We start from the raw sequence: 27,106 nt of genomic DNA, 5'->3' as shown, positions 1-27,106 counted from the left end.
GCCACCAGTTAGTGAATTATTATACATCATTATTATTATACATTATACAGGGGGATTCCTGTCAAACTCTGTGCACCTCTGCCAGTTGGCATCAGGAGGTGCCTCTCTCCCTCATGTTACATACTACAATGCTGGAAATGGAGCTATGCCCTTTCCCTTTTACAGAGGTTGGGCCACCCTTCACGACCACTCCCCTGCAGTTTGTATGGTCTGGGCAGAGGAGGGGCTACAGAGCAATTCTGGCCAGGCAGCTCCAAGCTGTGACAGTAGCAAGAGCGGGGCGGGTGTCTGAGAAATAAACCGGGAGGGAGAGAAGGGGAATGGGTGGAGGAAACTGGGGAGGCAGAAACAGCAAAGAGTGAGAGAACAGGAGCAGGAAAAAGAGGCCGGAGGGAGAGCTGAAGGCACGGGGAGGAGAGCAAAGAGAGATCATGGAGCTGCTCCTGTGGCTCTGGTCCCAGCTTCGATCCTGCGGGAACAACCTCCCAGCCCTGGGCATAGCCCTCACAGTCTTAGCTCTGCTGTTTGATTTCCTGAAGCGCAGGAAGCGCTGGAGTCGCTACCCACCAGGGCCGAGCTCTCTGCCCTTCCTTGGGACCATGCTGCAGATCGACTTCCACAACCCGCACGTCTCCTTTACCCAGGTCAGTGCCAGAGGGGCTGGAGAGCCCAGCGTGCTGGGGAGCGGGGCTGGTGGTTCGTTAATGCAGCTGGTGCGGGCTGGACGGGTTATTTGACCGGCCCGGGGCTTTTCCAACACAGTAGCCATCAGTCCCCCTAGGGGAGGAGGGGCTCTAATGCTCTCTGATTACAGTTGAACCTCAAAGATAGGAACACCAGAGTTGTGGACTTACCGGTCAACCGGACACCCTCTGGAACTGGAAGTCCTCAATGAATCAGGCAGGCAGCAGTGCAGACACCCCCCCCCCCCCAAAAGCAAATACCTTACTGCCTAGGGCTCAGGGCTTCAGCCAAGGGGGTTGGGGCTGTAGCTGCAGGGTGGGGGAATCAGGGCTGGGCGGACTCGGGGCTTCTGACCCTTGGGAGCACCGGGGCTCAGGGCTTTAGACGCGGGAGGGATGGGGCTGCTAGCTCTGTTCCCAGCTTCAGCCCTGGGGGAGGGTGGGGGGGGGGGGGCGCCCGGGCTCAGGGCTTTAGCTAGCAGCGGAGCACCGGTTTCAGCCCCAGCGCTCTCACTGTAGCTAAAGTCCCAAGCCCTGGCGCCCCCTGCTGAAGCTGGGAACGGAGCCATGGGGAGACCAAGCGCCCCCTGTGGGCTGGGGCAGAAGCCAGGAGCAGAGGCACGGGGCTGAAGCCCCTCCCCCCAGGTCTAAAGCCCTGAGCCCTGGTGCTCCTGCTGGGCAGAAGCCCTGAGCGCTCTGCCCGCCCTGGACCTCGACTCGAGGGTCAGAAGCTCCAACTCTCCCTGCCCCCGCCCTGACTCCACCGCCCACCCTGCAGCTGCAACCCCAACCCCAGCGCTCCCTGTGGCTGATGTCCCGAACCTCTTCTTCAGAGTTACAGGTGGACAATCTCCATTCCCAAGGTGTCCCTAACTGCAAGGTTCTCCTGTATCTGCTCTGGCTTTGCTCTGGCTCTAGAATCCAGAGGGCAACATTCCACTCCCGAGTCCAGGCGAATTCTCTGCAAATGTGATAGCACTGGAGGAGAGTGATACTTACACACACAGACTCTCTCTCTCTTTACCTTCTCCCTGTCATTTCAGTTGGAGACGTAGTGTACTGGGCTGTTGCACAATAGCACTGTTAAACAGCTGCTGCATTCCGCCTCCGAGATGGCTGTGCACTTCAGTGGTCCCTTCATGTACCATCCGTATCCTCTGGGATGAAAAGGGCTAGTGAAAGATTCATTGTATCTGAAAATGCATTTGTCTGTGCTCAGATCCATTCATTCAAAAGTTTCTCTGGTTTTGGGATGTGGCTGCATGGACGACAGTCTTCCTTGTAGAAATGATTAAGAATCTCAGCAAAAGTGAACAAAACCGTAATCTCCAGGATATGCTTTTATGTAATCTCCAGGAAACTTTAGCATGTGCTTGTTGGCTGTGTCTGCGCTAACAAGAGCACACACAACCTCTGCAGGGTTAGTTGTTGCAAGTGAATGCTTTGTCCTGGCTGGGAAACTACTGATGCAGCTTGTGACAAGTAAATCATATTATATGTTGAGACTATAGTTGCCAAATGCCAGAGGCCCCTTTTCTAGGCTGGTACCTTTCAACATTCCAGTCAAGAGAAACTGGGTCTGGGTCTTGTTTTCACCATGCGGTAGAAAGAGCTTTTGAGTTTCCAGATCAAATCGGATTATGACAATGCTAGCAACAACACTTTTGACCTGCAGCTGCTTTTAACTCCACATTTTTAGTAACAACGTATTATTCCCTTTTCTGTCCCTATTTCCATTTCACACAATTTCGTTTTGCTTTTTTGCATTTCTCACAGAATGGAAACGAAAACAGCTCCTTTTACTTACAGAATCATGGAAATCTAGAAATGGCCTATTCTTATCCACCCCTCTCCCTTCTAGTGGTGTGCCCCTGAGGGCTTTATCCAGTTTTAATGACCAGCAATGAGGCTTTCATCACTTCTCCTAGGAAACTTCCCCAGTCTGATATGCCTCTCGCTGAGGATTTGTTTCTTGATGTCCAGAGTAAATTTTCCTTTATTTATTTTCCACTGAATGCATCCGATGAAGTGAGCTGTAGCTCACGAAAGCTTATGCTCAAATAAATTTGTTAGTCTCTAAGGTGCCACAAGTCCTCCTTTTCTTTTTGCGAATACAGACTAACACGGCTGCTACTCTGAAACCTTTATTTAGGATTTCCCTACACACACACACCCCTCCCCCCAGTTTTGTGAACTAGTTACATGCAGTGTTGCCAATTTAGTGATTGTTTGGAAATGTGAATTGAAATTGAAACATTAATACACACTTTAAAAGCATATACAGTGTATAATAAAATACGTGTATCTGAAAAAGTATAATAGTTTTGAAAAGTATGAACATAGACTAGCTTCCTTATACAGCTGTTGTTTTTATGACCATGTCGGTGCATTCATTTCGGTGATGTTGGCCAACCTAATAATTTCAAATTATGATTTGTAAGCAAAGTCTAAATAGGCTCTCCCTGACAGTCAGTGATGAGCTGGGGGCTGTGGGGAAAGGCTTCAGGACCAGATTGTTTTTACATTCACACGTAATCTACCGAGGTGTCCAGCAAACAGAGCTGTGTTGCCCAAGTGATAGATTTTGGCTGGGGTTGGGTTACAAATCACTTGAATGCGCGGGTGGAGGTGGGGGGGTTATGAAATGTAGTTATTCTTATTGTAGGAGTAAAGGGCAGTAGAACTGTACTTAGCCTTTGCTGATTGAGGGCATCAAGAGAGAGGGTGGGGACAGGTGTTTTGCTTGATGGTCTGCCTGAGTCACAAGTACTATTTGACCTGCCCCTCTCCACTGTTTAAAGACAGAGCTGATTAGGCTCCATAGATAGTCTTTTGTTCTGTAAAATGACCACTACAGCTGAAATCACTGATAATCAGGTCTAAGTGCTCAGACCTGCTGTGGGACAGTGTTTCTGTGGAAGAGACGGCTCAGTCTGCACTAGCAGCGAGGTGCCCCCACCAAGAGCTCAGCTGAAATCATTGAGAGTCGAGATCAAGAGATCAACTCGCAGAGGTCACAGTGGCAGGTGGCAGCAGAAGGTGACAGTGCAGGGCCATTGGCAACAGAGCGATGGAGTGAACAGTGGCACAATGAACAATAGTGGCCAGAGCGAACAGTGAGCAGCTGGAGGAATGAGCAAGGTGCCTTCTTGGTTCCCACCTGGGAGGTGAACTTATGTGAAAACACCTCTGAACTCTGAGTCTCCGCTGACCAAGGACAACACTGGTGAGTGTTAATGAGGCTGTTACACAACACAGTTCATGCGAACAAACATGGCTGTGGCATCCTACTTTCTATGTAGGCAAGAGATACCACACACTACAAAACTGGAGGCCAATGTTAAGTGCATTGTCACTTTTAATCCTGAAGTTGAACACTGGTTCTGAACAAGACCAGCAAATGCTCACTGTCTTTCTGCAAGAAACTCAACTGACTGCCTAGATGCATGCGGTGCAACACTGAAAGACTCAACAGTTGAAAAAGTGAAGAACTCTCACCGCATTCAGAAAATTTCCATACATGGCTGATGAATGCACCAATGCAAATGGGCATCAAGTATTAAGTCATTGTGTATGTTATCTTGATGTCAAGGGTAGGCCAGTAGATGCATTTCTAGATGTTCAAGTTATAGAAGACACATCGGCTGCATCTGTGACAACCCACATCTTAGAAGAGTTAAATGCTTGTCCATTGGACCCCAAACAGATGGCTGCTTGTGCATTTGATGGAGCTGCAAACTTCTCTGGAAGACGTGGTGGAGTACAAGCTTTGCTCAGAGAAAAGTGTAACCCTAATCTCTCCTATGCACACTGCAGAGGCCATCTACTCCAACTAGCACTAGTATGAGCAGCAGAATCTTCAAAAGACATTAAAAAAGCTATAAATTCAATGTCTTCATTATATTCTTTTTTCAGCAAGAGTCTAAAAAGACTGAATATCTTGGAAAATATAGAAGATACACTGGGACTGAAGTTCAAATTAGTCCAACCTGGGAAAACCCTCTGGCTTTCTCATGAGCGATCCTTGGCTGTTGTCTTAAAATTACTCCAGCTGTTATTACTGGCTTTGGAAAGTATCTACCAAGATGGGATGGATCTAAGTAGTGAGGCTAGTGGATTACTTTTGCTACTATGTTCAGAGAAGACTATTGCCATTCTCTCTCTTGTAAGTCTACTGTTGAAACCACTTGGGTCATTAAACAATGCCATCCAGGCATCTGCTACAACAGTAGTAGATCTTTGTCCAGCAATAGAAGCTACATTTGGATCAATCAGAGAGCCATCCATTGAAAAAGTCCTGGAAGAAGCAAAGACTTCAGTCCAGAAGTTGACTAATGAAGGCATTTATATTGAATCCTTAAGTGAAGAGGACAAGAAGTGTTTGTTAAGACAACTGAAAAAGTACACAGACTTGATTCTTAAAAATCTACAACAGCGACTTCTAGATTCTACTCAACCTCTACGTAGCTTTTACAGATCCCTGTCTTATAAAACACCGACAGTTGAGTGGAGTGAGGCACTACCAGCAATGGGGCTGCCATGGGATCAGGACAGAATAGAGAATTTGAACACAGAGTGGAATATCATACGACAAATGAATGAAGATTTGACTTCAACTTCTTTTTTTATCATCACTAGTGGCTCGACGCGATCTTTGTGTTCCGTTTCCTGGGATGAAAGAAGTAGGAATTCATCTCTTGCTACGCACAGTCACAACAGCTACAGTTGAGCATTCTTTTTCATCATTGAATGGAAGAACCGGACACAGAAGAAGCCACCAAAGATGAAAGCATTGCATTCAAGAAGTTCATTAACAGAATTGTGCAAAATTATAACAAGAAACCGTGAAGGATGTAGACATAGTGCTTCATAGAAGGCTTGAGTAGCCAACTTTAATTTGTGTGATGATTTTAAAACATGAGTTAAATCTAATAAAATGATCATGAAACATTTTTCAGTTTTTACTATGGTGCCATACAGCCCACGTTCACCCTCACAGTCTCACCCCAGCCTCGGCCGCCTTACCCCTATCTACGTCCCCCCCTCCCAGAACCACAGCCCTGCTCCCGGCCCCAGCTCTAGGTGGCGGTGAGGGGCACGGACACGGTAAGGGGGGGCAGAGCTCAGCATCCCCACTCTAAAACTGTTCCAGCGCCACTGGCCAGGTCCTGGTCCTTTATCTCCAGGATGCTGCTCCCGGAAATGGCTGGCTGCTGCTGGCATGTCTCTCTGCACGCTGACCCTGCCCCCAGCACCGTCCTCACAGCTCCCATTGGCTGGTAACCAGCCAATGGGAGCTGTGGGGGCGGTGCTTGCGAGTACGGGTAGCATACGGAGACCTGCTGCCCCCTCCCCGCAAGGGGCGCACAGAGACGTGCCAGCAGCAGTTGGCCACAGCTGCTTCCGGGAGTGGCATCGGGCCATGGCATGTAGGCGGCCTGCCTGAGCCCTTCTGCGCTGCCTGCCGGGAGCCACCTGTTGTAAGCTCCTCTCAGCCAGAGCCTGCACCTCGCACCTGCTCCCACACCCCAACCCCCTGCCCCAGGTCAGAACCCCCTCCTGCACCAAAACTCCCTCCCACGGCCCACACCCCTCACCCTCTCTTGCACCCCAACACTCTGCACTAGCCCAGAACTCCCCTCCTGCACCCAAACTCCCTCCCAGATCTCACACCCCTCCTGCACCCCAATCCCCTGCCCCAGCTGGAGCCCCCTCTTGCACCAAACTCCCTCCCAGACCCCGCACCGCTGCCATTAATATAGTAGAAATGTGTGGCCCGTGACGACTTACCAAAATTCCTGGAGTGGCCCCCTTGTGAAAAGTATTGCCCAACCGTGGCTTAGAGGAAAGCCACTGTAGAAAAGCAGGAACACAATAGATTGGGTTTTTTTGTTTTTCATATACACATAAAACAACTACTTGTGGTTTTTCTGTACCTAAATTCTTGGCCCAGAAGTGCATTTTCTCCCTGTGGAGAATGTGTGGACAATCCTCAAGAAATCCCACAAATCATAGGTGAAAAAAGGTTAAATTTGGGGTATTTGGTAATTGCTTTAAACTGTTCTGCTTTGCACTCTGCATTGCCTGTCTGTCACCAGGGTACAGTGGCCCTGGTCCTCCCTTACATGAGGCACATTTTGTGCTCGTGGAGTCAGAGGCAATGTGTAGGAGGGGCATGGGGGGTTAAGTGCCCCTGCAGCTTGGCCTGCCGGAGGCAAGGAGGGAGAGGGGCTCTGTCCTCTCCTGTGTCTCTCCCCCGGCACGTTCGGCTGCTTTCCCAGGCAGCTGGGCGGGGAGCAGGATGGAGCCACTTCTGCCTCAGAGAGCCTCCCAGCCTGCTCCATGTCCCTACCCTTCCTCTTCCCTCTACCCTGCCCTCCCCGTAGCTCCTCCCCCTCCTCCTCCTCTTCCCTTGAGGTTCTGGAAGCCAGAGCCTGGCGGTGGTAAGAGCCACCCAGGGAACCCGGTCAGGGGGCTGGGGTGCCCAAGAGCAGCCCCCAGCCTGTCCCCTCGCCCCCACCGGGCCATGCCACCCAGGGCAGGTGGAGGGTCCAGGACTGCCTACAGTGGCCCAGGCTCCCTCGGTGGTTGTCCGGCTCTGGCTTCCACCTTGTCCAGGGGATGGGGCATCGGGGAGAAGAGGAGGAGCAGGGGTGGGGCCACTGAGAGGGGCTAGCAACGGGAAGAGGCTGGTGCTGCAGGCAGAGGCTACGCTTAGTGGCGGGGGAGCTGATGATTTCTGCCTGTGCCATTCCGTGCCTGCCCGAGGCTTGCACCTGGGGAAGAGGGGGATTGCAGCCCTCTGCCCCCCAAATTACGCCCATGTTAAAAAGTGGGCAGGCCTGGCCCTCTCAATTTTAAAACTGGGGGGCCATGACTCCCTCCCCCCTCCCCCGCGCCACCGTTCCGGCACCCCTGCTCCTGGATCACTATAACAGGCTTACCATGAAGTCACAGACAGTCCCCTTAGACTCTCCAGTCTATCTTGCCACCCAGACAAACTGGACTTAGTGATAAATGGTCACCAAAAATCACCCCACATTCAGGTTGCTCCCAGTCCCAAGAGGCCAGTCAGTTACCCCAGATCAGTTGGTACCCTAGATCTTACACCAAAGACAACACCTGTAGCCAATCCTGTAATAAATGATCTAAAGGTTTGTTAACTAGGAAAAAGAAATTACAAAGTTAATTGCAGGTTCAAGCAAGCAAACATATACTCACAGATGAGTTACCATCTAAATCCTAAGAGTGACCAAGTTGCAGTGATGTGTCTATTCAAAGTGTCTTTCGGGGCAGACCCAGCAGGCAGCCCTGGGGATCTCTAGCCCTGTCAGAGTTCAGACAGCCAAAGAGATGGAAAATTTTCCTGTGACTTTGTTTTATTTCCTTCATTCAGCTTCCAAGTCCACAGAACAAGCTTCCTTGCACAGAGCATTTCCAAGGGGGGATAGGGCCATTAACCAGTCCTTTGTATTGCAATGTTCCTTGGCCCAGCTGAATTTGATAGTCCTTCTGGATGGGGTGGGGGAGGAGTCCTATGCCTGGTTCACAAGTTCAGAGCGGACATTTGCAAAGTTATAAAGCAAAACGTACAGATTTTCTTGTGGCGTGGAACACCGACATTGCAAGTGAGATTAACGCCTGCAGCAACTCACAAGCATTTCATAGTCTAAACCAGGGGTGGCCAGCCTGACCCTGAGAAGGAGCCAGAATTTACTAATGTACATTGCCAAAGAGCCACAGTAATACATCAGCAGCCCCTCATCAGCTCCCCCACCCTGCTCCCAGCGCCTCCCACCCATCGGCAGCCCCACCGATCAGCACCTCCCCCTCCCTCCCCACACCTCCCAATCAGCTGTTTTCTGGTGTGCAGGAGGCTCTGAGTGAGGGGGGAGGCGCGAGGGCAGGACAGGCTCAGGGGAGGGGGCAGGAAGGGGTGGAGCGGGGGCAGGGCCTGTGGCAGTTGAGCAGCGAGCACCCCCCGGCACACTGGAACGATGGCGCCTGTAGCACCAGCTCCAGAGTTGGTGCCTATAGGAGGAGCCGCACATTAAGTGCTGAAGAGCCGCAGGTCGGCCACCCCCGGCCTAAACACGAAATACATTCTTGTAAGACTAATACCTATTCTGAGCAAACTAACATACAGGTGACCTGGTCAGGTCTCCAGCTATGAGTTTGTTACTTCTTAGCTAGTGCCTGCAGCCTGGGCAAGTGCTGGCACCTCGTTTGCCAGCATCACAGGAAACGCCCTCCCCCACCCCCAATCCCTTATGTCAGTAATTTTTATTTTGTGTGTATCTGTAGGCAGCACTGCTGTACCCTCTGTGGTAATATCAGATTTCATAACCGAAGCAAGGTTGGGCCTGGTGAGTACTTGAATGGGATATCGCCTCTGCAAAGCCATGTGCTGCAGGAAGCGTTGTAGAAGGCTGTCTGTGTCAGTGGTTAAACCAGTGCCACACCAGGAACAACGTACGCTTGGGTCTGTTATCCTTGAAGACACCAAAAGAGGTCCTGACCTCTTGTAGTCGTTAAAGACCCCATGACACTTTCACAAGATCCCTGGCCAAATTTCAACTTGGTTAGTTACGTTCTGCTGACAAACTCTTCCTGCACCTTCATCTGACAATGGTGGTGTTCTTCACTCCCTGTGTAAGTGGCTGTGTAGTGATGCTGTGAGTTGTTCCACTCCAGAGGTGGCTGCACATCAGTGATTAGCTAACAAGCCCAACAGAGTGCTCTGAGATCCTTCTAAGTTAGAAAGCGTACAGAAATGCAAGATGATATTTTTCAGGCTTGCCTTCCAGCAAATTTAAGTGTCATCTGGCTTCCAACAGTATATTTTTCCTTTTTCTTTTCTTGACAGCTGAGTAAAAAACATGGAGATGTCTTTAGTCTTCAGAACTGCTGGAGTAATCTGATAGTAGTGAATGGATTCAAAGCAGTAAAGGAAGCATTGATCCAGAAATCAGAGGACTTTGCTGACCGACCATACTTTCCTATACATGAGCACTTGGGTTATGGAGAGAACTCCGCAGGCAAGTATCTTGGAAACTAACACAGTTCTCTGGTAGTGTTGCCAGAGGACTGGCTTTATCATTTGAGTTCCTGGAGAGGTTGGAGGGGTCTTAAGGAGTGAGCTGCCTCCCTCTCTTGTCCCTCTGTTGACGTTGCTTTTGGTGGAGTCTGCCCCTGACACTCCCTCTCGCGAGGAGGAAGTCAGGCGAGATGGGACTGGGGACTCTCCTTCCCAACTTCAGCGCTGCAACAACTACTAAGACAGGGCCGTTCTGAAATGCTCAGTGGGATGTACATGCCAATCAATACCGATTGGCTGCCACTGTCAGAACTGGCGGAGTCCTACCCCTCACCATATGTATGCACCTTCCTCGGCTTGTAAAAAAAAATATAACCTCCTTCCAAGGAACCTCCAGGACCCAAGAGTGAAAGTGGGGGAGGGTAGAAAGAAATACAACCTAAAAAGAAGGCTTGTTGGGCTGGAATCCTCTCGGGTTATCCCAAAGCACTTTCATAACAAAGATTAGATCTGGAAAAATATCTGTAGAGTCACATCTTCTCAACCTCGCCCTGGCCCATACTCTGGCCTTGGGGTGGCCAACCTGTGGCTTCGGAGCCACATGCGGCTCTTCAGAAGTTAATATGCGGCTCCTTGGATAGGCACTGACTCTGGAGCTACAGGTGCCAACTTTCCAATGTGCTGGGGGGTGCTCACTGCTCAACCCCTGGCTCCGACCCCACTCCACCCCTTCCCGCCCCCTCCCCTGAGCCTGCCATGCCATCACTTTTCCCCCTTCCCCTCCAGAGCCTCCTGCACGTCACAAAACAGTTGATTGGGAGGTGCGGGGAGGGAGGGGGAGGTACTGATCAGCGGGGCTGCCGGTGGGCGGGAGGCGCGGGGTGGGGTGGGTGGGAGCTGATGTGGGGCTGCTAATGTGTTACTGTGGCTCTTTGGCAATGTACACTGGTAAATTCTGGCTCCTTCTCAAGCTCAGGTTGGCCACCCTTGCTCTGGCCAATGCAGGGATGCTCCCTATAGTATGCCCTCCAGTGCTTTGTCCAATCCAATTTTAAATGACTTGTGATGGGGCATCCATTAATTCCTTTGAGAGACTATTGAGTAGTTTCGTAGCTCTAATCATTGGGAAATGTTTTTTGACATCCAACCTGAGGCTCACACCCTCAGAGTATAGCATGGCTTAGCTCCATTAATTGTATCCGATTATACGAGCTGCGGATCTGGCCCTGAATTTCATCCCATTACTCCTAGCTATACCTTGGCCCTCCATGAATAATCCCTCTCCTTCTGCACTAACCACCTACACCTATGAAGGCTAAAATAAATAGCTCCCATTAGTTGCCATTTGGCCAAGCTATACTTGGTTCCTTTTACCCTTCCTCAGAAGCCAGTCCCTCCAGGTCAGCTCTATTTTGTTGCTGTCCAGCGAATTTTGCATGGTGCTTCCCAGAGCTTATTACATCTCTTGTTTATTAATACTTTCCAGGGGTGGTGCTTGCAAGATATGGTAATGCGTGGAAGGAGCAAAGGAGATTTGCACTCTCCACCTTGAGGAACTTTGGGATGGGAAAGAAATCCCTGGAGCAGCGTGTGACCGAGGAAGCTGAATTTCTATGCTCTGCAATCAGTTCTGAAAAAGGTTTGCAGCATCAAGGGAGATGGGGCAGGGGATCAATATGACTTCCACAGATAAGGAAATGAAAGGATAATATGACTGATTATGAAGGAAGGAATAATAACACAGTATCTCACATTTCTACATAATCCCTGATAGCCAGAAGGATACTAAAGTGCTTTGGAGACCAGACACATAGTGATCATTCATCCAGCACTATCATGAAGTCACCTGTGGGGTCGAACCTGACAGCTGTTTTAACATGACAGTTTGTGATGGGAAGTAAAACAAAACCAAAACCCCAACACCTCCAATTGAATGTGCAAGGGGAATTTTAGGTTGGTAGAATGTAATTACCTCAACTGGAATCTGGTGAAGGCGTCAACACTAAGGCGCTTCCAAAACATGCCATGACGTCTTTAAGAACGTCACTTTTATGCCTAAACTTAAAAACATCTGTAGCAGCACAGTAACATCTGTCTGTAAACAGGCGGCCCGGGTTCAGTCCCGAGGCAAAGAGATGAGTATTAATGACTGAGTCCGCAGCACAAACCTGCAATTCTTAAGTTTTCCATGGTGGTCTCTCTTCCAAGTATTGAGCAGGCCCAACCCTGTTAGTCTGTGAGACATCTTTAACTTCCGCAGCTTACATGAGCATGGACTTTCAAGTGGTTTGTTCTGTAAGCAGTCTTGAAATGTTAGCGGTTCTTGCTCAGTATGTTCCATGCAGTGAGGGGCAGGCTGCAATGATGCTGTGCCTCCTAATGTCTTTGGTTGGTCTTGTATGTTTTTCAGGCCGTCCTTTTGATCCACATTTTCTTATAAACAAAGCAGTTAGCAACGTGATCTGCTCCCTTATCTATGGTCAGCGCTTTGACTATGACAATAAGAAATTTCAGAGGATGCTGCAATTGTTTGAACAGGCCTTGGACGAAGAAGCTGGATTCCTGCCCCAGGTAACTCAGCACATATGATTTGGTCGGTAAGAAGCTGTCATTTTATTGATCAGTTAGATTGTATTTTAGTGATTCTTTTCTGAGAGCCATAGGGTGTGGTTTTCTCTCTCACTCTGTTATCTTAGCTCCTTATTGTAGTACCGTGGCTGCTGCGCATCCCTGGAGTGCAACAGAGCATCTTCCGATCCCAAAAGGATGTCCTGGAGTTCACAGATGACCTTGTGAAGGAGCACAGGGCGACCTGGAATCCTACCCAAAAGAGAGACTTCACTGATGCTTTTCTGCAAGAGATAGAGAAGGTAGGAGGAGAGGGGCAGGTGTAGATCTCTTTGGCTCTGTGAATACATTAGTGATGGGAAAACTCCATGTTAGCTTCCCTTGTCCCTTGTTGTAAAGTTTACAAGTAAAATCCTATTGTGAATAGAACTGCTATGAACAGATCGCTGTTCTGTTTCTTCTGGTTTTCAGTTATCTGGTGAGCCTAATGACTTCATGCTCAGAAATCAGCTGAATAGGCTGATACTTGGAACTTTGTACATATACAGCAGGCACTTACAGCCAAAGGCAGTGCCCCATGAAGTCAAAGGTGAGACTCACATTGACTCTAGTGGGTGTGGTACCTGAGTCCTTAGCTCACTTGGCTGTGGAAAAGCCCTGAGATAAGCCAACCATGTACAGTTTAGAGACACTTTTTAATCATTTTGGCAAAGGTCACAGTAAAGACTTCCTTCATCCTTCCAAGTCACAGCTTCGTTCAAAGGCAGGCTGCTGGGAATTCCTGAATGGAAAAATGTTCCAGAACAAAAACCAAATCTGTTTTTATATTTTTCTAGAACAGCTGGTTGCAAAATTGAAACATGAAACAATGAAACATGGAAATATTTCACTTTTGACAAAATTTCATTTAGAAAAAATCATAATGAAATATTTTTATAGGGCTGAAACATTCTGTTTTGAGGTTGTCAGAACAGCACATTTCAATTTTTCATTTAGAAATTACTTAATTGCTTTTTTTATTTTATAGTATTTTTTAAATTTTGATTAACCTGAAATCCTTTTTGAAAAACTTTCATTTTGTGGGAAATTTCTAAATGTCAACTTCTTGTTCTGAGTCGTAAACAAAGCTAATTACATTTTAATTGGCTCTTAAATAGCATATTAGTTATTGCCCATGTTAAGTCTAAGTCCAAATTTACAGAATTGCTCTGAGAAAATCGAGATAAGAAACCCTTAGAAAACAGACACATAAAATCCACAGCATTACAAAAGATAGCCAGACTACTTCCTGCTGTGATCCTGTCATATCTCGTATGCTAAGCACGGTGGCCCTGAAGAGTACTTGGTGGGGAGACTGTTGGTTCAGTAGGTAGCACTGAGGTCCTGATCTCATAGAAGCTACCAGGGCAGGAATAGGGCCTGTCAGATTGTTATTCCCAGTACGTATATGAACTTTTGGAATCCTGATGTTAATTGGTTGGCTAGCATGTTGGCTGCACCCTGCTCGCTACTACATGGAATTTCTGACCTGATCAAGTGAGAGTGATCACACTAACCTCTTGAGGTTGCAAAGGCACAAATGTCTAAGACTGACTGGAGACCCTCCTTTAACTCTGGTGGCAAGAGACTGTGGGCAGAGTTTCCAGCATGTATGCTGAGTGTACTGAGCAGCATCAGCCAGTGGGAGTCTGCCGTGCCTGGGTACTCCTCCTCCATCTTCATAAACTCTTTCAGGTGCCTTTGGCAGTGGTGCTGGAACTGGGGGTGCTGCCGCACCCCCTGGCTTGACGCAGTAATAACACAGACCAAATACATGGTTTCCAGCATCAGCACCCCCACTGTAAAAATTGTTCCGGCACCCCTGGACTTTGGTGGGTCAGAAAATGCCGCTGAAATGTCCACCAGTGCCTCAAGGAAACTCTGCCCAATTCCTGACCCAGGCGTGACAGCGCAAGCAAGAAAAGTTCTTGAAAAGGGGCCTCTTCCATGTTGCTCGGCAGGCAGTGTTGGCAGGCTGGTCACGCTTCCTGTAACGTGCAGGGTGGGCATGAAGCTTCCCCACAGTCAAAGGCTAGAGCGGCCACACTCTGGGGGGGTGCTAGGGAGTCTGGGATATGGTTGGTTTGACTCGGGTCTGCCTGCTACTGTGTGGATGCCAGAACCCCAGGTTCACGCCTGGGCTCGAAAATTCTTAACGTAGGGTTGATAATCAGCATAGACTTCTGCAGGGGTAGTCAATTTTTTGTCAGGGTCCACATTTCTTGGTCAAGGTATAGGCAAGGTCCAGACTACAGGGAAAATAATAAAAAAATAACAACAATAATGATAAGAAGTAAATAAAAAGATTTCAAGGTCTGTTCAAAAGCATCTAGCAGTCCAGATTTGGCCTGCCGTCCACCTATTGACTACCCTGGTGTAGATGCTCAAGCCCATGGTTCTCTAACCCAGGGTCAGCTGAGTCAAGTGCCACTAACCCTGGGCTTATATTGCAGTGTAGACATACCCTGTGTTTTTGGAGCAGAAAGTCCTGAGCATAAGTCCATGATGTGTGGAATAAATGATTACCTTGAAATGTATGTGACCAAGGAGTCATTACAGCGTTTGTTGTCATATGTACGTGTTTTGCTGCACTCTGCAAACAATTCAACCTTTCAGTCTGAGAATATGTATTACCACTATCTACAATTCTGCTCCTCTCTCCGCAACAAAAATCTAAGGTCAAATCTTGCTCTCCTTTGTTCTCTTCAGGCTAAAGAGCATGCGGGGAGCAGTTTCAATGACAACAACCTTCGTATGGTAACAGTTGACTTGTTTACCGGTGGCACTGAGACCACTTCCACCACCCTGCGCTGGGCATTGCTGTTCATGCTTCTCCACCCTGACATCCAGTGTAAGCAAGGGGACTGGTGGAGATGTGACCGGTTCTCCCAACCCTGCATCTTCCACAGAAAGAAAAGGAGTACTTGTGGCACCTTAGAGACTAACCCATTTATTTGACCATAAGCTTTCGTGAGCTACAGCTCACTTCATTGGATGCATACTGTGGAAAGTATAGAAGATCTTTTTATACACACAAAGCATGAAAAAATGGGCGTTTACCACTACAAAAGGTTTTCTCTCCCCCCACCCCACTCTCCTGCTGGTAATAGCTTATCTAAAGTGATCACTTTCCTTACAATGTGTATGATAATCAAGTTGGGCCATTTCCAGCACAAATCCAGGGTTTAACAAGAACGTCTGGGGGCGGGGGGTAGGAAAAAACAAGGGGAAATAGGTTACCTTGCATAATGACTTAGCCACTCCCAGTCTCTATTCAAGCCTAAGTTAATTGTATCCAATTTGCAAATGAATTCCAATTCAACAGTCTCTCGCTGGAGTCTGGTTTTGAAGTTTTTTTGTTGTAATATCGCAACTTTCATGTCTATAATCGTGTGACCAGAGAGATTGAAGTGTTCCCCGACTGGTTTATGAATGTTATAATTCTTGACGTTTGATTTGTGTCCATTTATTCTTTTACGTAGAGACTGTCCAGTTTGACCAATGTACATGGCAGAGGGACATTGCTGGCACATGATGGCATATATCACATTGGTGGATGTGCAGGTGAACGAGCCTCTGATAGTGCGGCTGATGTTACTAGGCCCTGTGATGGTGTCCCCTGAATAGATATGTAGGCACAGTTGGCAACGGGCTTTGTTGCAAGGATAGGTTCCTGGGTTAGTGGTTCTGTTGTGTGCTATGTGGTTGCTGGTGAGTATTTGCTTCAGGTTGGGGGGCTGTCTTTAGGCAAGGACTGGCCTGTCTCCCAAGATTTGTGAGAGTGTTGGGTCATCCTTCAGGATAGATTGTAGATCCTTAATAATGCGTTGGAGGGGTTTTAGTTGGGGGCTGAAGGTGATGGCTAGTGGCATTCTGTTATTTTCTTTGTTAGGCCTGTCCTGTAGTAGGTGACTTCTGGGAACTCTTCTGGCTCTATCAATCTGTTTCTTCACTTCCGCAGGTGGGTATTGTAGTTGTAAGAATGCTTGACAGAGATCTTGTAGGTGTTTGTCTCTGTCTGAGGGGTTGGAGCAAATGCGGTTGTATCGCAGAGCTTGGCTGTAGACAATGGATCGTGTGCTGTGGTCAGGGTGAAAGCTGGAGGCATGTAGGTAGGAATAGCGGCCAGTAGGTTTCCGGTATAGGGTGGTGTTTATGTGACCATTGTTTATTAGCACTGTAGTGTCCAGGAAGTGGATCTCTTGTGTGGACTGGACCAGGTTGAGGTTGATGGTGGGATGGAAATTGTTAAAATCATGGTGGAATTCCTCAAGGGCTTCTTTTCCATGGGTCCAGATGATGAAGATGTCATCAATATAGCGCAAGTAGAGTAGGGGCATTAGGGGACGAGAGCTGAGGAAGTGTTGTTCTAAGTCAGCCATAAAAATGTTGGCATACTGTGGGGCCATGCGGGTACCCATAGCAGTGCCACTGATTTGAAGGTATACATTGTCCCCAAATGTAAAATAGTTATGGGTAAGGACAAAGTCACAAAGTTCAGCCACCAGGTTAGCCGTGACATTATTGGGGATAGTGTTCTTGATGGCTTGTAGTCCATCTTTGTGTGGAATGTTGGTGTAGAGGGCTTCTACATCCATAGTGGCCAGGATGGTGTTATCAGGAAGATCACTGATGGAATGTAGTTTCCTCAGGAAGTCAGTGGTGTCTCGAAGGTAGCTGGGAGTGCTGGTAGCGTAGGGCTTGAGGAGAGAGTCTACATAGCCAGACAATTCTGCTGTCAGGGTGCCCATGCCTGAGATGATGGGGCGCCCAGGATTTCCAGGTTTATGGATCTTGGGTAGTAGATAGAATATCCCAGGTCGGGGTTCCAGGAGTGTGTCTGTGTGGATTTGATCTTGTGCTTTTTCAGGGAGTTTCTTGAGCAAATGCTGTAGTTTCTTTTGGTAACTCTCAGTGGGATCAGAGGGAAATGGCTTGTAGAAAGTGGTGTTGGAGAGTTGCCGAGCAGCCTCTTGTTCATATTCCGACCTATTCATAATGACAACAGCACCTCCTTTGTCAGCCTTTTTGATTATGATGTCAGAGTTGTTTCTGAGGCTGTGGATGGCATTGTGTTCTGCACGGCTGAGGTTGTGGGGCAAGTGATGCTGCTTTTCCACAATTTCAGCCCGTGCACGTTGGCGGAAGCACTCTATGTAGAAGTCCAGTCTGCTGTCTCGACCTTCAGGAGGAGTCCACCTAGAATCCTTCTTTTTGTAGTGTTGGTAGGGAGGTCTCTGTGGATTAGTATGTTGTTCAGAGGTGTGTTGGAAATATTCCTTGAGTCGGAGACGTCGAAAATAGGATTCTAGGTCACCACAGAACTGTATCATGTTCGTGGGGGTGGAGGGGCAGAAGGAGAGGCCCCGAGATAGGACAGCTGCTTCTGCTGGGCTAAGAGTATAGTTGGATAGGTTAACAATATTGCTGGGTGGGTTGAGGGAACCATTGCTGTGGCCCCTTGTGGCATGTAGTAGTTTAGAAAGTTTAGTGTCCTTTTTCTTTTGTAGAGAAGCAAAGTGTGTGTTGTAAATGGCTTGTCTAGTTTTAGTAAAGTCCAGCCACGAGGAAGTTTGTGTGGAAGGTTGTTTTTTTATGAGAGTATCCATTTTTGAGGGCTCATTCTTTATCTTTCCCTGTTTGCTGTAGAGGATGTTGATCAGGTGGTTCCGCAGTTTCTTTGAGAGTGTGTGGCACAAGTTCAGCATCTGCTGTCACCTTTGTGTTCTGGGGGTATGAAGCTGCCGTAGCAGCAGTCACAGCAGTGATTGGGGGAATAATTCCAGTGGAGCACTCTCTGAGGGGGAGAGCAAAGACCTGTGGGAAGGGAGAAAGGAGAGAGAAAGCCCCTGTTCAAGATTTCAGTGTCAGAGGGAGCACTCACCACTTTTCTTCATGACAAGTGCACTTTGAGACCCTTGTAGCTACTTGGTAACTCTTCCTTCTCTTAGGGTCTCTGCAGGGATAAATGCTAACCTGCTTGAATGTGCTAATGCCAGAGGCACAAGTCCATAGGCACTGACTCCATGGGTGCTCCACGCTTGGAGCACCCACGGGGAAAAAGATTGTGGGTGCTCAGCACCCACTGGCAGCCCCGCCAATCAGCTCTTCCCCAATTCCCCCTGCCCATCATGGATCAGCTGTTTAGTGGCATGCAGGAGGTGCTGGGGGGAGGCAGGGGGAAGAACGAGGGCAGGGCGCACTCAGGTGGAGGGGGTGGAGCAGGGGTAGGAAGAGGCAGGGCAGAGCGGGGGCAAGAAGAGGCACGGCAGGGGTGAGGCCTTGAGGGAAGGGGTGGAGTGGGGGCGGGGACTGGGGCAGAGTGGGGCTCAAGCACCCTCGAGGAAATTAGAAAGTTGGCACCTATGCACAAGTGGGTCAAATACAGTATGGGTAATGTGGGATGTCTCTAACAATGAGCTTATTTACCCATAGAACGGAGGATGACTATGTAAATTGGCCTGAGTAACCAAAGATGAGTGTGCTCTCCTTCAGCTCCTAATTCCGCATTCCTCTTTCCCACTGTCTGCAGAGCTCACTTTGGCCCTTGCCCCCAACCAAGGCCAATACCCTCCTATAGATATCTCTAGGTAAACTCTGCCTTCCTAGCACTCTTGCTTCCAGAGGCTTTCACCAATCTCCCTGTTCAACAAACACACAAGACCTGATTGCAAGGTCAGGAATCAGTAGCTGGGAAGCAGGGCAGTGCATGTCTGGGGTATCAAACAGTCTTTCTGATTGTGGGGGTGAGAGAAATCAGTAGTTCATCCAGACAAGGCCCATGCCCTCTCCCCACTGCAGGATGTCCTTCCTGACCCCTGAACAAGTGCCCCTGACACCAGCCACCTCCCACACACTTAGAGCACCCACTGCCTAGAGATGACTCACTTGTAAACTGCTCAATAATTGATAGGAAGCTGGTTAACAAACTCACAGAATATTAACCCACATTAAGTATACTTATTATACTTCTATATTATAATAGCTCCCATAGGCTCCAATCAAGATTGGTTCCTTGTTGTTCTCAGCGCTGTACAAATAAAGATAAACAGACAATCCCTGCCCCAGAGAGTTTACAGCCTAAGAGTAAATCCGTAGGCTCCTCACTTTTACGGTGTTGATGTACATCATTAAATATGTTACATCCTCCTCAATGTAAAGGGTCTTTTTCCAGGTAAAGTCCATGAGGAAATTGATAAGGTGATTGGCAGGGACAGGTCACCCCAGATGGAGGACCAAGCGAACATGCCTTATACCAGTGCTGTGATCCATGAAACTCAACGTTATGGGGATATCGCTCCTGTTGGCATGCCTCACATGACATACCGGGACACCGAGCTCCAAGGCTTCTTCATTCCAAAGGTATCTATGGCCAGGCAGGGGATGCAGACCTCCTCTCCCCTTGCAGACTTATGTCCTGCAGCTGCAGACATTCCATATGTGAATCTCCCCAAGGTTCCATGCAGAGGGGGGTGGAGCACCAGGCCCTGAATCACACAACCATTGGCAAGTTATCAAATGTGCAGTTTTAAAAGGCCTTGGGCTTCAGAGACAGCCTTGTTTATGTGGTTAGCTCCATCTTGAACAGGTCTTTGGATATCTGAAAAAACAACGAATTGAGCTAAGACACTACTAAGGATTTCAATCCTTACAGGGGAGACTGTAATTTTGCCTTGGGCACCTTCTAACATTCAGTACATCTGCTTGAAGGTGGAGAAAGGTAATGCTGACTGACTGTATAGAAACTACCAGCTAGGTCAGCAGTTCAAATCCAACACAGTAGCAACTAACACACTATTATCTGAAGGGTGTTCAGAGGCCACTGTGCATCTCAGTCCAGTTCCAAATGGACAAGAGACAATGACGGGCAATTACTGCCTTCTTTGGTGAGAGTCTCATCGGAGAGACCAAAGCCACACAGTACTCAATTCCACTTTCGCCCTTAGAGGAAGCTCCTCTAGCTCAGGCCTGAGGCATGTGAGGGGAAAGATCTCGCTTTTTCTGTGAAGACAATGAGAATTGCGGTTTGGAGTCTCTCAGTCAGCACACTCTTACCAGAGCTAAAATTAACTCGAGAAAATATTTGAAGCAACTGGGGAGTAGAAGCAATTTTCATCACATGAACCTCATTAGACCATGAAAACACCCCTTGCATATGCTTACGTTATGTGTACACGATGCACCTTTTAGTGACACCTGTGCCGCTAAAAGGTGTGGTGGGTAGCCGCTCTTAGTTGGCAGGAAGAGCTCTCCCACTGACAAAGCGCTGTTCACACCGGCACTTTTTGTCAGTAAAACTTTTGTCGTTCATGGTGTGTGTGTTTTTCTTCACACCTCTGAATGACAAAAGTTTAACCGACAAAAGTCTAGTGTAGACAAAGTCTTAGTCTAGCTAGCATGCAATGGAGAAGGGCGACAGGCTTCAGAGCACATGCTGTGCCCTGGCTGGGGCCTTGAAAACGTCCCACTCCATTGTGCTATAAGATTATACAATGAGGTACCTGAGCTGGGTTCTGTGCCTTCCTCTGAGGCATCCTACAATGGCCACTGCTTGAGATGGGATATTGAATGCAGAGGGACTGGCCTGTTCTGGTGTGACAATTCTTATGTACCCTGTTCCTTCTCTGGGGTGGATCAGGGGACGACAGTCATCACTAACTTGTCCTCGGTGCTGAAGGATGAAACGGTTTGGGAGAAGCCGCACCAGTTCTACCCGGAGCACTTCCTGGATGCAGATGGGCAGTTTGTGAAGCGAGAGGCCTTCCTGCCTTTCTCTGCAGGTAAATCCAAGGGGAGGAGCAGCTGGCAGAGGCCGTCCCTGTGGAAATGAGACACAGTGCATGAGATGTGACCCACTATAGTTATGGGAAAATGAGTCTCCTCTAAAGCAAGATGTCCCTCTCATCATGAGAGCAGCTTCCTCAAGGGGAAGATCAGTGCAGTCTGTGCTGAGCTGGGCCTGTTCTACAGTACCCTGGTGGAACCAGTATATGTAATCTCTGCAAAATAGCTCCCTCTCTCTATTTCTCCAGTGCAGAAACTCTGGCCTTGAAATGCTGTACTTCAGGTCAGGCCTTGAGAGACTGAGCATCTTGTCCCAGAGTCCTATGTAAACCACTCGGCCAAAGGGAAGCAGTCCTATATTCTACATTCTGCTGTAAACTGGGCAAGCCCTCACCTTAATTAATTCGTTGCTCACCTTCTACCGCTGTAGTTATTTAAATAGAAAATAAATTGTTACAAATCAATTAAGGTTGCTTATGTAACAAAGCCACCTACCTAATCCTACAAGAGTGCAGAACTGCCAGGTTAAGGAGGTCCTCCGTCCCTTAAGCCTATACATCCAGCCGTCACATTAGGCTCTGTTCTTCATGAGCATGCTGCACCTCCCCAGAGAAATTACTTCATACTTCAGTACATCTGCTTGAAGGTGGAGTCCCAGGAACTGGTTTAGAAGCAATGTGCACACACACAGGTGAGGTGTGTGTTATTGGGAAAGGGATGAGGTCATAGTTAAGGATTTCTGTTAAAGCATGATCAAAATTGCTGTGTCCCACATGCTTCTTTATCTGTTGCAAGGCACCCTGATCAAAGGAAGGTGTTAGTTACTGGAGGCTCTGTGACCACTGCAATGGGGTACATGGATCAGTCGGGGATAAAGGGGAGATGGATGTTTCCAGTTTCCTGTATGCTTCCAACTCACCAGAGAGATGGGAAGAGGGAAATACTGATTCTCGGATACACGCCAAAGGAGGCCAGCTGTGGCTGGTGGAGGGGCTGTAGGGTCTGTCCTAACCCCTCTGGTCACCACATCAACAGCAGTGGGAAGCCTGAACCAGTGGGCCACTGCCTCTGCCAGGCTTGTACGAGTGCAGCCCAGGAGTACCAGCAGTGTGAACCATGAGGGCTTTGACAGGAGGGTCTATGCACTGAGCAGGATTATAGCTTTTCCACAGAACCTTTCCCAGTGACTGGTTGGTGCTCTCTAGGTTTGTTTCAATGCAGCCAACCGTTTCAGTGGCAGAGAGGGGTTGAGGTCCCATCAAAGAAAAAAATGTGACACAAACTTAGTTAGGCAGCTTCTAACGCATTTCCAGGATACTCTGCAGTACTGGGGGGTTCTCTGTGTGTCTGGGTACTAAGCTGAGCTAGGTATTGGCTCAGCGGGTACATCTACACTTCAGACTGGGGGTGTATGTTCCAGGTTGGGGACACATACCCACGCTAACTCGGTGATAGCATGTAGGAGCGTAGCCACTGCAGCGTGAGCAATGGGAGGGGCTGGCCGCCCTGAGGATGATCCCGTCGAAGATGGTAGGTACCTACTCAGGTGGCTAGCCCCTCCCACTGCTTGTACCCCCATGGCTACACTTCTCTTTTTAGCACACTAGCTAGCTCAGAGTTAGCAGAGGCACGTCACCTCGAGCTGGAGCTTACACCTTCCAGCTCAAAGCATGGACGTAACCTTGGTTAAAAGCCAAGTTAGTTTTTGTTTTATGATTTTATTTTAGTCCATAAACAGGTAATTGCGCAACCACCCTCCATTTGTGCCAAACTGCAGTGCAATAAGAGTCTCCCCTGCATCCTTTGTCAGTGCCCGCCTTTCACTCTCTCTGGAGCAGTGGTTCCCTGTGGGGCAATCCTTTGTGTGCAGAGGACGTCATTTTGCTCTGCACGGCATGACCTCGCATGCACCATATGCACCAGGTGGAGGACACTGTTTCGTAGAGCAAGATGGCATCCTCCACATGGCGTTACCTTACACTTACAGTATGTCTGAGATTGTGCTGTGCAGAGGACACCATTTGGCTCCTCCATGTTGTCTGGGGTTCCATTAGGAAATACTTCACTAAAATGGGGTCACGCTGGCAAAAAATTTGGGACCCGCTGGTCTATAGCCTCACATAATTCAAGGATGGACTTTTTGTTAGCAGCACAAAGCACAACACCTCTACCTTTCCTATTTGCTCAATAGCCACACTCGATAATAGTGTTGCCGCTTTCCATCTTGAACAGCTGGTCAAATTTCAGGGCCCTGGGGACATTCCAGTTGGAAGTAGAAATTGAAGGAGTCAGGTATTTTCTTTGATGCAGTCTTGTTTATAAGGAACATACAAAGTCCTGCTCCTCTGAATTCAGGAGGAACCAATAACAAAAGGAGCAGTTTCTTAGCTTATGGCCCCAAGCCTCTTTTGCCAACAGACCCAAAACCTTTTTTCCAGAGTCACACTGCACTCACAGGCTTGTCCTTCTTGCTTTTGTCTCTGCCTCTCTCTCTGTTTTTGTCTGTTCTCAGTTTTCATGTGTTCTCTCACACACTCACAACTCCCTTCCCCCTGCCTCCTCCAACCCGATCACAATAGCAAGTGGACCTCCCTACCCACCAGATGCTAGTTTCTGGAAAGATTCTATTAGGCCTTGTTTTAGGTGTGGGTTACAACTATCTTAAGTGAAGGGTGTGTTCACACAGCAGTTTGAATGATGTTTTGAGTCAACACATAACACAGTTTTACCCAGCTCATATCATGGTCTGACCCATAACTTCAGTTATCAACTCATAGACTTCAAAGATTCATTTTACTATCTTCAGAGAGAACAGTCCAAAGAGGAAGATGGGGGTGTTGTCATAAAGGTTCCTAATGACCAAGAGAAGGATTTTGCAGTGGCTACGGGAGTAGATATGGCACCAGTGAAGTCTTTCGGGCTGGCGGTGAGGTGATCCTTTTTGTACGAGTACTGCAAAGGCTTGCTGCAGTGGTTTAGACTGAGATGGGTCATTGGTGAAGATGTACCACTTTGGTTTTCTGGACTCAAGGCAAATACATGATCCCCAGATCGCACTTGAGCCAGAATCTCCTGTCTGGTGGCATGGGCATGTTATTCCACCTCAGATTTCTCTATCTAAAGGCATTTATTTGCCCATTTTGATTCTAGAAGTTAAGAATTCCACAAAGAGCATATGGGACAGATCTTCAACTGTAAATTACCACAGATCCTTTTACATCAATGGAGTTGTGCCAATTTAACCAGCTGAGGATTTAGCCCTGTGTATTAAAGTGTCTGACCCTTTTGAGTCAGGCTAACTAGGCAGTAATTCCCCTCTCCAAATCAACTGACAGAGTCTTTTGTTTTATGATTTGCACTGAAGCTTCTGGTGCTGGCCACAATCAGAGACAGGGAATCAGATTAAACAGAACATTGGTTGGTCTAGAGAAGTATTTCCTAGTTGTTCCTGTTCACACAGGGTCCGGGAATAGGGAGACTCACTATCTGCTGCATATGGAGGCAGATTCTCTGTTCACTCCAACCTGTAGGTGTGCAGTACGGGTCTTACTCCTTCAGTGACTAGTCATTTACATGTGGTGTTCTATCCTCCTCCTCCCCTCTTTTCTCACTCCCACGCTTGCAGGTCGCCGTGTTTGCCTGGGGGAACAACTGGCCAGGATGGAGCTTTTCCTCTTCTTCACCAGCCTCCTGCAGCACTTCACCATCCGTCTTCCTGAGGGCCAGGCCAGGCCTCGAGAGGATGGACACTTTGCCACGACACTCGCCCCCCACCCCTACCAGATCCAGGCTGCCCCAAGATAACAGGAGCACCTTTTCAGCTTGGGGAGGCGGGCAACTTTAACCATGATTCCAGGGGACACTTAGGCACCTGAAAACTCTAGGGTTTTCTGCAGATTATAATTTAGAAATTAGCTGATAGGAGCACTGTATCTAATTCCTGTATTAAAATAAAGAGAATTAAATAAATATTAGGCCTACTCAGCTGTAACACTAACATGTTCTCACATCTTGTATCAAGTCCCTGGAGGGACACTGGTTAGATTTAACATTTTAATGTATATTCTTACTAACTCTTGAAGGCAACAATTGAAATAATTGTAGAAAAATCTAGATTATTTTCTATCACTTTTTGCAGTTCGCCAAGCTTGGAGTAGATCATTTAACTTTGGAAACATCCTACTAGGGCAAGGCCCCATGAGTTTATACTGCACCTGCCTGGGCCTGTATGGGTGTTACCTCACTCCAAATAATAGACTAGAAACTGATCTTAAACAGGAGTGAAATTGACACTTTCAAGTCACTTTCACAATATTGCCAACCCTAAATGTTCAAAAATTATGAATCAGGCTGACCAAATATCATGAGATTACGTAAAAGTAATAGATTTGGTGCTCTTTTTATTGCCTTCTGCTTTTTGAGCCTTTACTGTTGACCTGAATTTGATGGGTTAGTTGGCAGGATTGCACTTTAATCCCACTTCCTTAAGAGTTTGCAGGAGCTCATCCAGCTTTGCCAAATGTTCTTCCTTGTTGCGAGTTGCTAAGCAAAGGTCATCTACATACTGGAATAAAACAGTCGGTTTAGAAAATCGTGTTAGGCCCCGCCGCATTTGAGCATAGAACAATGCCCAGCTATTTTTATATTCCTGTGGTAATTGACCCCCTGGAAGCTAAATGCAAACCTGTATTGTGACTCCCGGGCCACTGGTAAAGTCTAAAAGCTGTAACTGATATCTAGCACAGAGAACAACTGAGCCTCCCGGTCAAAGGACTGTGTGAGGTCTGGCATCTTTGCCACAGTAGGGGCACAAGTAGGGGTGACCTGATTTAACCATCTGTAATCGATGGTGAAGAGCCAAGAGCCATCTGGTTTCTTAACGGGCCAAATCGGAGTTGGCTGTAGAAGTGCATCTATGCAGGACTCCCTGTACCAGCAACTACTTGATAGCCTTGGCTATGTAAGAGGTGGCCTGGTCTGGATAGGAATATTGTTTTTGGGTGGGCACATCTCCCCCGTCCACAACAATAGTGACTGCCATACACCTGCAGTCATGTTCGTGTTTAGCAAAGGCATCTGCATGTTTGCGAAGTATGGCCTGTAACTCTGGATAGAGTGTGTGTTTGGCTATTAATGTGTCCAGGTGGTATTCATCTGGGTCTGGTCCCTCTGCTGGGATAACCATACCACACTCCAGCATGACCACTAGCGGGCAACCCAACTCTTGTCCTGCAGTAAGACACAATGACTGATTAGCCAAATCAATAACACATTCCTGCCTACCTAGGAAATCAGACCCCAACAGATTACCTTTTGGGTATGGCAATGTGAGCAACGTGAAGACATGGGTCTTGTGCTGGTGACCAATTTGTACTTCGATAGATTTAGATAGCATGGCCATAACTTGGTAGTTTACAAATGTTGATAGTATCTTTGTTTTCCCAGATGCCAAACCAGAGGATCTAGGATCCTTCACATGGATGATACTGATTGCTGCTCTGGTATCTACAATAAAATTTAGGTGGCAGCCCCCTACCACTATAGATTCCGTGGGTCTTCCACTTGTGTCTCTTCCCAGAGAGGTTGTGACACTCCTCAGGCCAGCTGACATCAGGCGGAGTAATCTATGGGAAAGATAGGTGGTTAGCCTTCAGGCTCTTCCACCTCCAACTCCTCAGGGATAGCCGACCCTGAATGAGAATAATTGGGAGGCAGGGCTGAGTCCACAGAGGCCACTGGTTGGTTTAAAGGATTTGGATGTTGATCTCCCAACACCAACTCGTTTAGGCATGTCCAGAGTTTTCGGATATCCGGCGGTGGGTCTCCAGGGTTTGCTGCACTTGAACATCGACACCACTGAGAGGTCCTCCTACTGATGAGGTGGTGGTGATCTAGAACCCTGAGGATGAGAAGAGTTCTGTGCAGCACCTGCAAGAAAAGGAACATGATCTTGAGGCCCCTCTCCCCCCTCAGGGCCCGAATGCATACCCCTATA

The 27,106-nt window shown here is 48.0% G+C and overlaps 1 protein-coding gene across 1 annotated transcript; it reads left to right on the top strand.

Moving 5' to 3' along the window:
- Positions 1 to 241: 241 nt before the first annotated feature.
- On the top strand, positions 242 to 25,224 carry LOC125629953 (cytochrome P450 2D14-like). Its single transcript, XM_075124214.1, has 9 exons — positions 242 to 644; positions 9,550 to 9,721; positions 11,207 to 11,359; positions 12,131 to 12,291; positions 12,417 to 12,590; positions 15,037 to 15,178; positions 19,502 to 19,689; positions 20,966 to 21,107; positions 24,737 to 25,224. The coding sequence occupies exons 1-9, from the start codon at positions 432 to 434 to the stop codon at positions 24,913 to 24,915; spliced, it is 1,524 nt and encodes a 507-aa protein (XP_074980315.1). The 5' UTR covers positions 242 to 431; the 3' UTR covers positions 24,916 to 25,224.
- Positions 25,225 to 27,106: the final 1,882 nt, after the last annotated feature.

This window comes from Caretta caretta, chromosome 1 (assembly GCF_965140235.1).
Source record: "Caretta caretta isolate rCarCar2 chromosome 1, rCarCar1.hap1, whole genome shotgun sequence".
Lineage (NCBI taxonomy): Eukaryota > Metazoa > Chordata > Testudines > Cheloniidae > Caretta > Caretta caretta.
The sequence above is the reverse complement of the archived record's forward strand: the minus strand, read 5'-3'. Positions and strand labels throughout refer to the sequence as shown.

Bases quoted from the DNA above. Each gene is read 5' to 3' on its own strand.
- LOC125629953 (XM_075124214.1), top strand. From the start codon at position 432: ATGGAGCTGCTCCTGTGGCTCTGGTCCCAGCTTCGATCCTGCGGGAAC. The intron at 645-9,549 runs GTCAGTGCCAGA...TTTTCTTGACAG, and splicing joins CGCACGTCTCCTTTACCCAG to CTGAGTAAAAAACATGGAGA. The intron at 9,722-11,206 runs GCAAGTATCTTG...AATACTTTCCAG, and splicing joins TTATGGAGAGAACTCCGCAG to GGGTGGTGCTTGCAAGATAT.